General features: G+C 39.1%; 2 protein-coding genes across 2 annotated transcripts; both read right to left on the bottom strand.

Annotated features, from left to right (window-relative positions):
- Positions 1 to 1554: 1554 nt before the first annotated feature.
- si:ch73-52e5.2 (protein THEM6) lies at positions 1555 to 6837 on the bottom strand. Its single transcript, XM_047367137.1, has 3 exons — positions 6077 to 6837; positions 5067 to 5571; positions 1555 to 3803 (listed from the first exon to the last, which is right to left on the bottom strand). The coding sequence occupies exons 2-3, from the start codon at positions 5565 to 5567 to the stop codon at positions 3696 to 3698; spliced, it is 609 nt and encodes a 202-aa protein (XP_047223093.1). The 5' UTR covers positions 5568 to 5571; positions 6077 to 6837; the 3' UTR covers positions 1555 to 3695.
- Positions 6838 to 9763: 2926 nt separating this feature from the next.
- Positions 9764 to 13256, bottom strand: them6 (thioesterase superfamily member 6). Its single transcript, XM_047368888.1, has 3 exons — positions 13118 to 13256; positions 10227 to 10732; positions 9764 to 10150 (listed from the first exon to the last, which is right to left on the bottom strand). Exons 2-3 carry the CDS (start codon positions 10728 to 10730, stop codon positions 10043 to 10045), a joined length of 612 nt encoding a protein of 203 aa, XP_047224844.1. The 5' UTR covers positions 10731 to 10732; positions 13118 to 13256; the 3' UTR covers positions 9764 to 10042.
- Between the last annotated feature and the right edge of the window lie 461 nt (positions 13257 to 13717).

Genomic DNA, 13717 nt, shown 5'->3' with positions numbered 1-13717 from the left:
GAGGACAGTAAATTTAAAGAGACATCAGTTCTTCAAAATAAAGGCTGTCATCGCTATCGCAGAGTAGCAACAGATGGTGCAACTGTCAATGCGGGATCGGTTGTGATAATATGCGGCATTAGCATTAACAGGATCAACATGTTTCACATTTATTCCCGAGATAATAACGTTTTACAATGCGTATTGTTTGTTAACATTTTTAGAGTTTTAGTTGGTTAGTTCGCTTTGTTGAAGACACAGGGTTAATAGCAAGAAATAAATTGTAAAAAATTTACATCCGAAAAAACCCGGAAAGGTTTTTCATCCTCTTAAATATATTTTTAAGTATAAACCTTTTGTTTATCATTATTAAAAATAATTAAATGGAAAACAAAGGCAGTGGGGTTTTTCCGTTTAAATAATTATTGCCAAAAGATTTTGAATTAAATGTAAATGCAGTTTGCTATAACTGTACCTGAAATCATTTAGTGGTCTGACACATTTACTGAAACAATGAAGGTAAGTTTCGGTGTATTTAAAGCACATTGTTTTATGATGGTTTTTTTGTTTCAGATATTTTTACATAGGTAATGCACATATATTTATATTATATTGTAGATATGTTTATACTGTTTAATTTGTATTGTATTGCACCGACTACGCCAAAACAAATTCCTTGTATGTCCAAAAACGTACTTGGCAATAAAGCTTTTCTGATTCTGATCATTGATCACCATTAGAGCTAATATGAACATATTTTTTCATTTTAAACTGTTTCTCAAAATTATTTAAATATAAACGTCAAACTTATTTTATTTGGAAATATTTTCAAGAATTCTTATATTGAAATTGACGCTGACATTATGGCAGATAAAGCCAATGTGGTGTCTACACTGTGACGACCTCAGAGGTTTGATAGAGAATAGCTTCATGAAGACCAATAAACACTTCAGACAGGTCACACAAAAGCAGTGAAGAGGTTTTATGATTGGTCATAAACCACAAAGCTAAGCTCTGAACATCTCACAGAACACTGTTCAATCAATCATCTATACATGGAAAGAGTGTGGCACAACTACAAATAACCATGGTTGTCTATCTAAACTGTAAGACAGGGAAATTATAGCATTATTACGAGAAGGATCTAAAAAGACCCATGGTGACTCTAGAGGAGCTGCAGAGATCTATAGCTCAGATGGGACAATCTATTCACAACACATTTTTCATTCACTCCACAAATCTGGCCTTTGTGGAAGAGTGGCAAGATCACAGCCATTGTTGAAAGGCCTTAAGTCCTGTCTGTAGTTTGTCACAAGCTACAACGGACAGAGAAGACAATTGGAAGAAAGTTCTTTGGTCCAGATGAGACTGAAATAAACATTTTTGGCCAACATGCAAAATGCGTTGTGTGCCAGAAAACTAGCACTACACATAATCCCAAAAAAAAGCATCCATGGCAGTGGCAGCATCATGCTGTGGGGATGTTTTTGTTCAAAGGGGAAGCAGGTTGAAAGAGTTTTGACCAGTATCATATAACTGTCGGAACATTCAAACCACAATAATAACACAAAAATCTGTAGTTAAAATGACCCAAAAACAATGTTTGGTGCATTTTTATTTTAAAATGCATTAAGATCAATACCAAACATAATAAATAATGTTTGATAAATATATCAGTTACCATAAATCAAAGAACAGTAAATGGAAAATAAACATATAATTTTTATCTTCAAACTTCAAGGTATTAACCAGGATTTTCTTAACATTGCACTGACAGCATGAATACATAAAAGGTTAGGCATACATTTTTAAAAATCGAATATCTCTAACTAAGGACAATACACTAATTTGGTCACAAAAAGGAAGCTCTGATGCATAAATGACAAGTTTGCACATTTCAAATTATTCTTTCAATGAGAGCACTCAAACACTCGGTCTTCCTTGTGCGTTGCAGATTTTGAAAAGTTGCCAGCAACCTCTGTTAGCCTTTGCTCATTATACCTGCCAATCAAGAGTTCAAAAGCATTCTCTTTAAAATCCTATGCAGATCCAACAAATAAGTCATCTTTTTTAGAATAGCGTTTTTGTTTTTCTCAATTTACTAAAATAAAGTGCTGATAAAAGGTGTTTATGTAGATTTTAAATCAAGTATTCCATTTTAGATTGTTAACAGACATTAGCCTGTTTAAAAATACTGATCACAGGATTCCTCTTTACATGCTTAATCCCTTCAAGTATTACCTTTAACATGTTGTTGGGTTTTCATTCTGTTGTAACTCTCTGTTACTAAACTATAAGAAACAGGCTTGAAAAATATTCTGATTGTTTTGAAACATGCATTTATGCCAGCGGAATATTAATGTTTGCGCTACATGCTAATCTGAAGTTCAAAGATTCCAAATGAGAAAAAAATGCCCCTTTACCCCCGGCTCGATTTAGCGCAGCTCCACTGCACTCGGCCCGCTTTGCAAGCGTTTTCATTAATGTTGTATTTCTGTACCGGTCCCCGCTTCTGAGCAGGTACGATCAACGGGACTGGGGACTACATGAGACGTCAACAGACTGCTGTTCACTGATCGGCCATGGGACCAGGAGAAAAGAGAAGGTTTTCATTGAGGTACAAAACTCAAGTGGCCACAATGGCCAGAGTGGGTTATACCGAATATAATTTTACTATTTACAAATCATAAACCATGCCTGAAGACTAAAAGAAAAGAAAATAAGCGAACCAGCGTCTGCAGGAGGAGGGAGCAGGCAGAGAGGAGCTGTCCATAATCATACTGCCTGCATCGGGTAAAATGGGAGGAAGACCCAGCTAAAACCATGGAGCACCAACCTAAAACTAACTTCACCGTGGTTTTGCACTTTAAAGTCCTTGTCCTCATTATTACCATGGCTGAGACAAAAACTACTGCATTAAGGTCTAAAATTATAATTGTAGTGTAGGCAAACTTTGGACCTTACCAGTCCAGACAGCAGCATCTCTCCACTCTGCCACACTCCCCCTCACATCAGAACCCCTCAGCCTTACAAGTTCTGGCTGGGCTGTGGGCCAGATAATTATCCAAGTGGATCATTTTATTCATGAAAAAAACATAAATGACATTCTTACATATACAATAATACCAACATTATTTGTATTTTTTTTATGGATTCATTTTCTATTTATTTGTTTTTATTATGTACCCTTTGACACATTACTTTAATGTGACAGTGTCACACAGTAACGTTAATAGCAGCACAGTGTACTACACTGACGGCTGAAGGAGGGGCTTCAGCCGCCATAGCTCCAGCTGTCAGTGGGTCAGTGGAAACACAACCAGTTCTGTGTCGTGTAGAGCGAGTGGAGTGGAGCCACACCGCCTACACAGAGAAAGTGGAAAAGGGGCAAAAGATATCTAAAACCCATCTACTTGCAGTCAACTACTTGGTAACTCACAAGGATAAAGCTTTGTTCTGGATTTACTTCCTTTTAAAGTGAATGTTACACCCAGTTCAAGTTTTTTTTTTTTTTTTTGCTGCAGTAAATACAGTATTTCACATCAAACAAACCAAAAAAAATAAATAAACAGTGAGTAAGACCAGCCCCAAATCAGAATACATCAAGGATTTAAGGTCAACTAAAACTCTCTAAAAAAGGTGTGGGTATGTTTGAATGTGTGCAATGCTGAGATATGCGTCTCCACTCATGATACCAAAGTATCTTGTGTGTGTCTTCACTTGTTCTTGTCCTCCAGGCCACTCTCTGCTCTCAGCGCCTGACTGCTGGCTGAAATGAAGCTGATCCAGTGTTTCAGCTCCTCTGGAAACTGTGGACATTCGATCTGCAAATAAAAATGGCATTGAAAAACATTCTTAACAACACTCAAATGGGGGGTTTGAGCCTCAACTTCAAGCTCCACCAAATAATAGTCTGACATACAATTTTTGACAGCGTCAGCATTATAGCAATTAACAGTTACCAAAAAGTACTGCACAATAAAAGCAATAAAAGTAATCCATTAAGAACAGGAAAAACACACAAAAAGTAGTTCACATTAAAATAACTAAAACATCTCTATTCAAGTCAAAGGTCAAAGAGTAGAGGTAAATCTTGGAAAGCACCTTGAAATTTTTCATTTATATCAGGAAATAATTCCAGAAATGTGAAGAAGTTACACGTTTGAAGAAAAAGTTTGATCACATCCGCTTTTTTGTGATCCATTTTAATACTTTATTTAGAATTTAAAATGCCCAAGGTAAATTCTTACATTTTGTGGGGTTTACTTATCCCTCATTAGCTCATCTGAAGCTTTAATTATTTGTTGCTATAAAATAAAAATCAGATTTTCAAATAGTAGGTCATACAAATGTATGAACATTTTTAAGACTTTAGAAATGCCGTTTTTAAAGTTTAAAGATTCTCAATTAGTCGCGCACCATTCAATCCACCAAGTGTTTCAATTCAGGATGATTATTTCTTCAACGACGCTGATCAACAGGTCAAATAATGAAAAATCTGATTTCTTTCATTCTTTCAGTTCATTAAAACTGATAACACACTTTTTTTGGACCACAAAGTTGCAGTGTTTTCTGCGCTTAAGGGATATTAAACAGATTGCTCTGCCACCTTGGGTTAGTAACTTTGATAAGTTACTCAAAAAGCAAAAGGTTTTATCGGGTCCTAAGGATCTGAATGATAAATTACTTCAATATGTTTAATTTTTTAATTCTTGATATAGTTTCTGGAATGTTCTAGTTATATGTGCACTCCAAACAAGCTTTATGTATCAAGTGGCTAGTTTATTTTCCTTACTTGTATATAAAAATATATTTTTTAATGTTTCCAAAGGTTAATTTCAATATTTCTGCTTATGAAATATAGTTTAATTAAAATGACCTTCAATAGAAAGTTTTTAAATTATTTTAGCATGTAACTTATTTAGGTATTTCTGTGTATATTTCAAATGCCACTTACCTAAATAAAATGTGCTCAGTAATGTTGGGATTCTTTGTTTACATCAAGTCATTGTGATAAAATCGGGGTTGGGATTTTACTGGAAAGAATATGTGATCTGATATTACGATGAATGTTTAAAACCACTCACCTGCTTCTTATAGATAAATTCAATTATGCTTTCTGGGCTACTGCCCACCACATTCTGCCTACAAAGCATGACTGCGGATACAAAGTCATCTCTCTTGGATACGAAGCGCTGTTCTAAGTAAAAGGCCTTCTCGTCCCAGCCCAGCACTTTGGTCCGGATCTCAAAAGCCTCTCGGAAGGCCAAGGAGCGTCTGTACCGAATGGTGGAGGCCCCTACTACCATTTTGGCCCCAAGTTTGCGTGAGGCCATGAACAACCCGTTTCTCATGTAGTGATGGAAGCGGGCAAAGTCACACTCCCTCAGATATCGAGAGTTGTTCATGTGGCCCAGGTAATCTAAATCATGGGGCAGGACCATACCATCTATAATTTGCTCAGCTAGAATATCCTCTATTCTGGGCAGGAACCATGCTTCCACAAAGACCTGGACCCCCCTCAGAAAGTACCACACATCCAGGTTGCAGAAGAGCAGGAGGAGAGCGCTCAGCACCAGCAGCAACATCTCTCTGGAACAACAGTTCAAATAGATATTAACAGAATTAAAACTGATGCACCAAATATTAATTTATTAAGTTGTCATAACATCACTCGTCTTTAAAAGCTGTATTTATGGGATGGTTTAAAACGATTTTCAATCATATTCAATCTTGGATTCTAAATGTATGAACACATTTTAGTATTAAATTAAATAAATACATATATAAATGTAAATATGAACTCCGCTTTTCAGAGCAGCTTACTAGGTTTTCTAGAATTTCAACACAGAGGCCATATAATCCCACGCACTGCAAACTTGACACGAGTGGGAAGTTAGCGCAGCTCCCTTCAAATAAAACTGCTGTGGAAGTCAAATCCGTTAGCTTAGCTGTTAGCAGCAGGATGCCGCTGGCCTAAGGATGTACAGGGGACAAATTCTGACGCGAAATCCGTCACTTTTCATTACACCACGGCACAATAAAAGCGCCGTCCAAAAACGTAACAGAAGCATATTTCTACAAGCGTAAAACTCACCGTGCGTCCCACAGAAGGCGCTACCATAGGACGGGATATAACTTCAAGAAGCCGGTAGGTTCAATAAACATGACTTCCTGGTGTGTGACGAAAACGGAGCTTCATTGGCTGACTTGTTGACATGGTTACAGGTTTATTTAGCATAATATGCAGATTTGCTTTGCCACCTTGGGAAAGGTGGACACAGGCCTTTCCTCCAACAGCGTCGTCATGGAATATAGTAAGAATATTGAAATTATTTACAAGCAAATTCTGCATGTGAAATTAACATGTGGCAAAGCTGTCTTGTCAAAGAAAATATGAAGAAATTGTAATAAGGTATAACATTTGTAATAAATGTATCTTTTTTTTTTTACTGGAAGCAGGCCTAAATAGCATTTACTTCAGTAAACTATTTTTTAAAAAAACTTTCTGGAACGTTTCTTGTTTTTATACATGTCTACCACATTACAATGAAGCACATCTAGACTAGGGCTGCGGCTAACGATTATTTTGCTAATCGATTAATCTGTTGACTATTTTTTTGATTAATCATTGGATAGCGAGAAGGTGCTTAATAGGAGATTTTCTTTTACAGGAGTTGCACCTGGTGACGCAAAGGTTATGCCACTTGAAGAGTTCTGGATAGAGCATATTTACAGATAAAGGTTTTTCATCTTAAATGAAAAATGTATATATATTAAAAAGTATTGGAGTATTAAAAGTATGGAGAGCAAGCTCCAGCAAAACAATATCAGAGATGTGTGGTCAGGGATGAAGAAGATCACAGGCTTCAAGCAGAATGATGATCAGACCGATGGAGGTCTGGACAGAGACAATGAACTGAACACATTCTTCAATAGGTTCTGTTCAGAAACAAGCTCAGCATCCTCCTCTCCTGCTCACAGCCAAACAGACATTGCACCCTCCTTTGACCCACAGCTGTCCAGTAACACCTCACATTTTTTATCTTCCACCTCAGCCCTAGACCCTTCTGCTTCTACAGGGGTTGGACAATGAAACTGAAACACCTGGTTTTAGACCACAATAATTTATTAGTATGGTGTAGGGCCTCCTTTTGCAGCCAATACAGCGTCAATTCGTCTTGGGAATGACATATACAAGTCCTGCACAGTGGTCAGAGGGATTTTAAGCCATTCTTCTTGCAGGATAGTGGCCAGGTCACTACGTGATACTGGTGGAGGAAAACATTTCCTGACTCGCTCCTCCAAAACACCCCAAAGTGGCTCAATAATATTTAGATCTGGTGACTGTGCAGGCCACGGGAGATGTTCAACTTCACTTTCATGTTCATCAAACCAATCTTTCACCAGTCTTCCTGTGTGTATTGGTGCATTGTCATCCTGATACACGGCACCGCCTTCAGGATACAATGTTTGAACCATTGGATGCACATGGTCCTCAAGAATGGTTCGGTAGTCCTTGGCAGTGATGCGCCCATCTAGCACAAGTATTGGGCCAAGGGAATGCCATGATATGGCAGCCCAAACCATCACTGATCCACCCCCATGCTTCACTCTGGTCATGCAACAGTCTGGGTGGTACGCTTCTTTGGGGCTTCTCCACACCGTAACTCTCCCGGATGTGGGGAAAACAGTAAAGGTGGACTCATCAGAGAGCAATACATGTTTCACGTTGTCCACAGCCCAAGATCTGTGCTCCTTGCACCATTGAAACCAACGTTTGGCATTGGCATGAGTGACCAAGGGTTTGGCTATAGCAGCCCGGCCGTGTATATTGACCCTGTGGAGCTGCCGATGGACAGTTCTGGTGGAAACAGGAGAGTTGAGGTGCACATTTAATTCTGCCGTGATTTGGGCAGCCGTGGTTTTATGTTTTTTGGATACAATCCGGGTCAGCACCCGAACATCCCTTTCAGACAGCTTCCTCTTGCGTCCACAGTTAATCCTGTTGGATGTGGTTCGTCCTTCTTGGTGGTATGCTGACATTACCCTGGATACCGTGGCTCTTGATACATCACAAAGACTTGCTGTCTTGGTCACAGATGCACCAGCAAGACGTGCACCAACAATTTGTCCTCTTTTGAAATCTGGTATGTCACCCATAATGTTGTGTGCATTTCAATATTTTGAGCAAAACTGTGCTCTTACCCTGCTAATTGAACCTTCACACTCTGCTCTTACTGGTGCAATGTGCCATCAATGAAGACTGGCTACCAGGCTGGTCCAATTTAGCCATGAAACCTCCCACACTAAAATGACAGGTGTTTCAGTTTCATTGTTCAACCCCTGTACATGTTTGCCTTCAACCATATCAGAAGATGCTGATGCTTCCTTTGCTTCCACCTGTGTGTCTCAAGAAGTCAGGTGAAGATGCAACTGGAGAGACTGAATAGGAATAAGGCTGCAGATCCAGATCATGTCAGCCCTAGAGTCCTGAAGGCCTGTGCAGAGCAGCTCTGTGGGATTCTGCAGCACCTCTTCAACCTTAGCCTGGCCCAGAAGAAGGTTCCGGTGTTGTGGAAGACCTCCTGTCTTGTTCCGGTACCAAAGAAAACTCATCCATCAGTTCTCAATGACTGTAGACCCGTTGCCCTGACATCCCACATCATGAAGGTCCTAGAGAGACTCCTGTTGGCCCACCTGAGTAACCAAACAATATACTATCAGGACCCACTTTAGTTTGCTTATTGCTGTGGAGTTGGAGTTGAAGATGCCGTCATACACCTGCTTCAACAAACCCACTGTCATCTGGACAAAGCCAGTAGCACTGTGAGGATCATGTTCTTTGATTTCTCCAGTGCATTTAATACAATTCAACCTGATTTGCTTTGTCAGAAACTCCAGAAGATTCAGGTGGAGGCCTCAACAATCTCCTGGATCAAAGACTACCTGACAAACAGACCACAGTTTGTGAGACTGAAGGGTTGTGAGTCTAACCAAGTCGCACTCCTGGAGGTACCGAGCATTGTTCATATGGCACATATTGATGTCGTGCGGAGTGACGCGTCCTGTTATGACCGGCTCTCCTGGTGCTTCTGTGCTGCTGACTACCTGGTTAGACACAACCCCTCAGTCATGACGCCAGCTGCAGTCTACGTCTTACGAAACATTCCCAAACTACTGTACAGATTTTGCTTTACAATCCACTTAAAGCTTCAGTTGTCTCTGTTGTACACAATTTTCTATCACAGTTTTTTCTTCCACTCAACTTCCCATTAATATCCTTGAATACAGCACTCTGAACACCCAGTTTATTAACACTGAACATTTGTGGCTCACCCACTTTACTACTGGACACAACTGTCAAAGCTGCAGTCTTCTGCATAGTTCTATAAAAACATTTTATATTGGTCTTCTGTAATATTTTTATTTCATGAGAAATTGAACTTTGGTTTTTCCATTAGCTGTATGCTCCAATCATGAAAATGAACAGAACTAAATGCTTTAAATATATCTTTGTGTGTGTAATACATTTAATACAGGTTTCAATTTGAACTGAATTTTGAACTGAATCATTAAAATTAAGTAACTTTTTGCTCATAGTCTAATTTCTTTAGAAACACCTCTATAGAAAAAGAAAAAGTATTAAACCACAACAGCTGGCATCAGATGGTGCAAAAGAAACAATGTAGTAACTTCTAGAAGTTTTTAGTTCTAACATTTGTTTTATATAGATAACTGCTTTAAAAGTATGTTTTGTCACAGTGAGAAACTCACACCTAAACCCCATCAATGTGTTTTATTGCTGCTGCTACCTGATAAAACATATTTACACTTACAAAAGTTGCAATGTACCACAGTTTTTGATGCAATGTACACCAATATTCCTGTGTCATATGTTTAAATACTGGGTTGAAAGTACCCTTAGTGCAAAGAACAGGCACAACAGTGAAGTAGCGACATAACTGTGCAGATGTTTAGAGTCTCTGTGAGAAGATTACATATCTTGTGGAGATAAACTGGCTGGTTTGGCTAAAAACACAGAATATCTGCCCATCCACCTTTATTTGTTCTTCTCCTCAAGACAACTCTCAGCTCTCAGGGTGTGGCTGCTGGCAGAGATGAAGTTGACCCAATGCTGCAGGTCTTCTGGAAACTCAGGGCGCTCCACCTGCAAGCAGCGAAACACATGATTACTGTCAGTCAGTGACCAGAATCATCCTGTCAGCCTTTATGTCTCATCTTACCTTCCTTTTACACAAGTGCTGCAAGATCTTGTCAGGGCTGCAGCGTATCACACTCTGCTTGCAGTACATGACGGCACACACCAGTCTGTCTTTTGTGGACACAAACCTCTGCTCCAGGAAAAAGGCCTTGTCATCCCAAGTTACAATCCGACTGCACAGATCATAAGCCTCTCCTATACACAGGGCCCTGCGGTAGCGAATGGTGGTGGCCGCCACCACCATGTTGCCTCCGAGGGCCCACACCGCTTTGAACACACCGTTACGCATGTAAAGAGAGAAGCGGGCAAAGTCGCACTCCCGGAGGTACCGAGCATTGTTCATATGGCACATGTCGATGTCGTGCGGAGTGACGCGTCCTGTTATGACCTGCTCTCCTGTGATGTCCCACACAGGAGGTTGAAACCAGGCCCGCAAGATCACGGTGCCAGCTCGCAGGAAGTACCACACATCCAGAGTGCAGAAGAGAACCACTAAGGCAGCAAGGAGCCACACCACCCACCACATCTCTGTAAAGAAAGGACAGATGGAAACAAACAATGAACAATGAGTGTGATGCTGTTCTCTTATATTTGTTTTTATATATGTTTGCAGAAGAATAGTATATTATTTCATCAAAAGCAGTACCCCATTTCCATTTTAACAAACAGAACAACAAAAAATGCCTCTAATAAGTGTTAATAAAGCCATGTTTTTTTAAACACGATTTCCTCACACACCCGCGGCAGCTGATTACATTTGTTAGAGAAACTATTATGAGATCACAGAAATCTGTCAATACTCTGGTTGCCAAAAATATGGAGCCTTACACAAGAATTCATGTCTTTTGAATGTTTTCATATTTTGGGATTTGAGTGTTTTGTTGGAATTTTATTCAACAAACCAACACAAAGTAGTGGATAATTGAGAAGTGGAAGGGAATGGTTTTCTGTCCCTTTTTTTTTTCATACAAAAAAAAAACAAAAACTGTGGTACTCAGTTGGCTCAGTTGTACTCAGCCCCTGAGTCAATACACTTTAGAACCATCCTTCTATGCAATTAAAGCTGCAAGTCTTTATAGGAATGTTTATCACTTCTGTTCATCTAGAGGCTGACATTTTTGGAAATTCTTCTTTGCAAAATAGCTTACACACAGTCAACTGGATAGGGAGCGCTTGTAAACAGTTTTTAAGTGCCACAGACTCTCAGCTGTATACATCTCTGGACTTTGACTGGGCCATTCTAATTCATGAATATGCTTTGATCTAGGAGTGCACTTTTTTAGCTCCATTGATCTTTCCTTCAACTCTTACTTGCTCCCCTGTCCCCACAGTATGATTCTGCTATGACCATGTTCCACTGTGGAGAATGTGTTTGCTGCCACATGTTTAAAAGTTCAATTATTGTCTCATCTGACCAAAGCACCTTCTTCCATTATTTTTGCCTTTGTCCCCTACGTAGCCTGTGATAACCTGCACATTGGACTTCTTGCGGCTTTCTTTCAACAATGATTTTATTCATGCCAAATTTGTTGCTGTGTTAACAGATCCTTCTACCTGTGGATCTCAGCAACTCCTCCAGAGTTACCATGGATCTCTTGGCTGCTTTTCTCAGCAATGCTCTCCTTGACCAGCCTGTTAGTTTAGTTATACGGCCATGTCTAAGTAGGTCTGCCATTTTCCTACACTCTTTTCAGAGTGATGGATTGAAGTGTTTCGTGAGACGTTCAAACCTTGGGATATATTTTGTGTTTTATGATCAAACAGATTTAAACGTCTCCACAACTTTAACTCTAACCCATCTGCTGTGTTCCTTGCTGTGTTTATGAGTCAGTTTGTTCACTAATGTTCTCCAACAAACCTCTAAGGCTTTTATAGAACAGCTGAGATTAAATTACACACAGATGGACTTCATTAACTGCTCAATAAATCTATATATGTTTTAATTATCACCCTCAACTACTTGGAATGCACCAAATATTAGATAATCATATGTAATATTACCATTACACAAAAGTTTGTGTTTGAAACATGACAACACAGATAGTAGTTAAATCCCTGGAAATTTAAAACCGTATAGATTTAGGACCCGCTGTCTTTATTTAATCCTGCTATCCATTTGATAATTTTTTTGTTGCACAGAAACCCCAAAGTTCTTTGCGATACTTGAGCAGTTGACATATTTCATATTTTTCTTTGAATCCATCTGGTTGACAGAAGTCAAATGGAGACATTTTGTTTCACAGTTTGGCACCAAGTGAGTGTCAAGGTGTAGCAGCTTTTTGTATGCTGCTCTGACTTGTAGGATTCATATAAACATTCACCCGTTTTAACTTTATACACACATGGAGAATGTGTAACACTACAAAAACTGTTTTACAATAAACATGCATCATCTGGTTGAAACTCACTTAAATGCCTGCAAATCAGTGACGGAGTTGGATCAGATCTTATTCATCTCTTTCGTGGATCTCAATGGATTTCTTGATTTTTTATTTTTTTGTCTTCTCAGAATGTTATAGAAGTCCAGACAGAAAGCTGCACCAAAGCCTAAACTTTCCACAACATCTGCAAACTGGTTCTGCAAGAAAGGCAGGCTATCCCTGCGTAAAGAGTTTGTCTTAACGACATACAGTTTCAGTGAATTGGAGATTTCCACTAATAAAAGTATTTTCTAAAACTCGAGAAACCAGCTTATGAATCTGGGCCGTGACCGTAGAAACGCTGCATAAAATTCCTATTTTCAGCGTTAGTTTGAGAATTCCTACTTCAGACATGTAACTCCCCAAATGAAAAGAACCGGTCTGTTCACACTGAAAAACAATAATAACCAAAACGTTTAGGAGGTAGCATCTTTTAGCGAACACAATGCAAAACTACACAAGATTCAAAGTTGTAGGTAAAACTCAAACTCACCTGCCGTGCCCGTGCCTTCTGGTGTCAGCCGAAAACTGCGGAGTCGGCACAGCTCAATTTAACTTCTGAAAAACTTCCGGTAATAATCTTCAAAGTAAAAGCACCATACTGTGGTGCTTTTTAAATCAACCAATAATGGGAAGGGTGGGGGTGAAATCAGACTAATGGCTTTGTTAACTAAATTACTGACTGACTGTGTGGAATTAGGCGTCGAAGAGAGATAAGCCGCTGCCACATAGTTTTTAACTAACATTTACTTTGATAGAAAGAGATGGACTCACTTCCTGTAACTGAAGTGACGTACAGCTGAGCGGAGGAGAGGACAGCGGTGATTGGCTCTTCAGCCAAAATTTTAGGGATACTATCAGATACTGAGTTTCTGACAATCATATTTTAAATTATTTGAAATTCGATTATCTTCAAAACTTTTGACTTTTTAAACTCAGAGACAGGCTCACATGCTGTTCATGCTGACTCCACCGTCTGCCTAATATAAAAATTAAAATAGAATAGATAATTGATATTTAATATACCCATATATATATATATATAAATAAATCATTAAGTTAAATTTATGCCACATTGGCATATTAACAGGTT

The sequence above is a fragment of the Girardinichthys multiradiatus genome, chromosome 6, assembly GCF_021462225.1.
Source record: "Girardinichthys multiradiatus isolate DD_20200921_A chromosome 6, DD_fGirMul_XY1, whole genome shotgun sequence".
Classification (NCBI taxonomy): Eukaryota; Metazoa; Chordata; class Actinopteri; order Cyprinodontiformes; family Goodeidae; genus Girardinichthys; species Girardinichthys multiradiatus.
This window is presented reverse-complemented; position numbering and strand designations above follow the sequence as displayed.

Coding starts and splice junctions, on each gene's coding strand:
- them6 (XM_047368888.1), bottom strand. CDS start 10,730: ATGTGGTGGGTGGTGTGGCTCCTTGCTGCCTTAGTGGTTCTCTTCTGC. Junction 10,151..10,226: donor AGCACTTGTGTAAAAGGAAG/GTAAGATGAGAC, acceptor CGCTGCTTGCAG/GTGGAGCGCCCTGAGTTTCC.
- si:ch73-52e5.2 (XM_047367137.1), bottom strand. CDS start 5,567: ATGTTGCTGCTGGTGCTGAGCGCTCTCCTCCTGCTCTTCTGCAACCTG. Junction 3,804..5,066: donor AATTTATCTATAAGAAGCAG/GTGAGTGGTTTT, acceptor TTTTATTTGCAG/ATCGAATGTCCACAGTTTCC.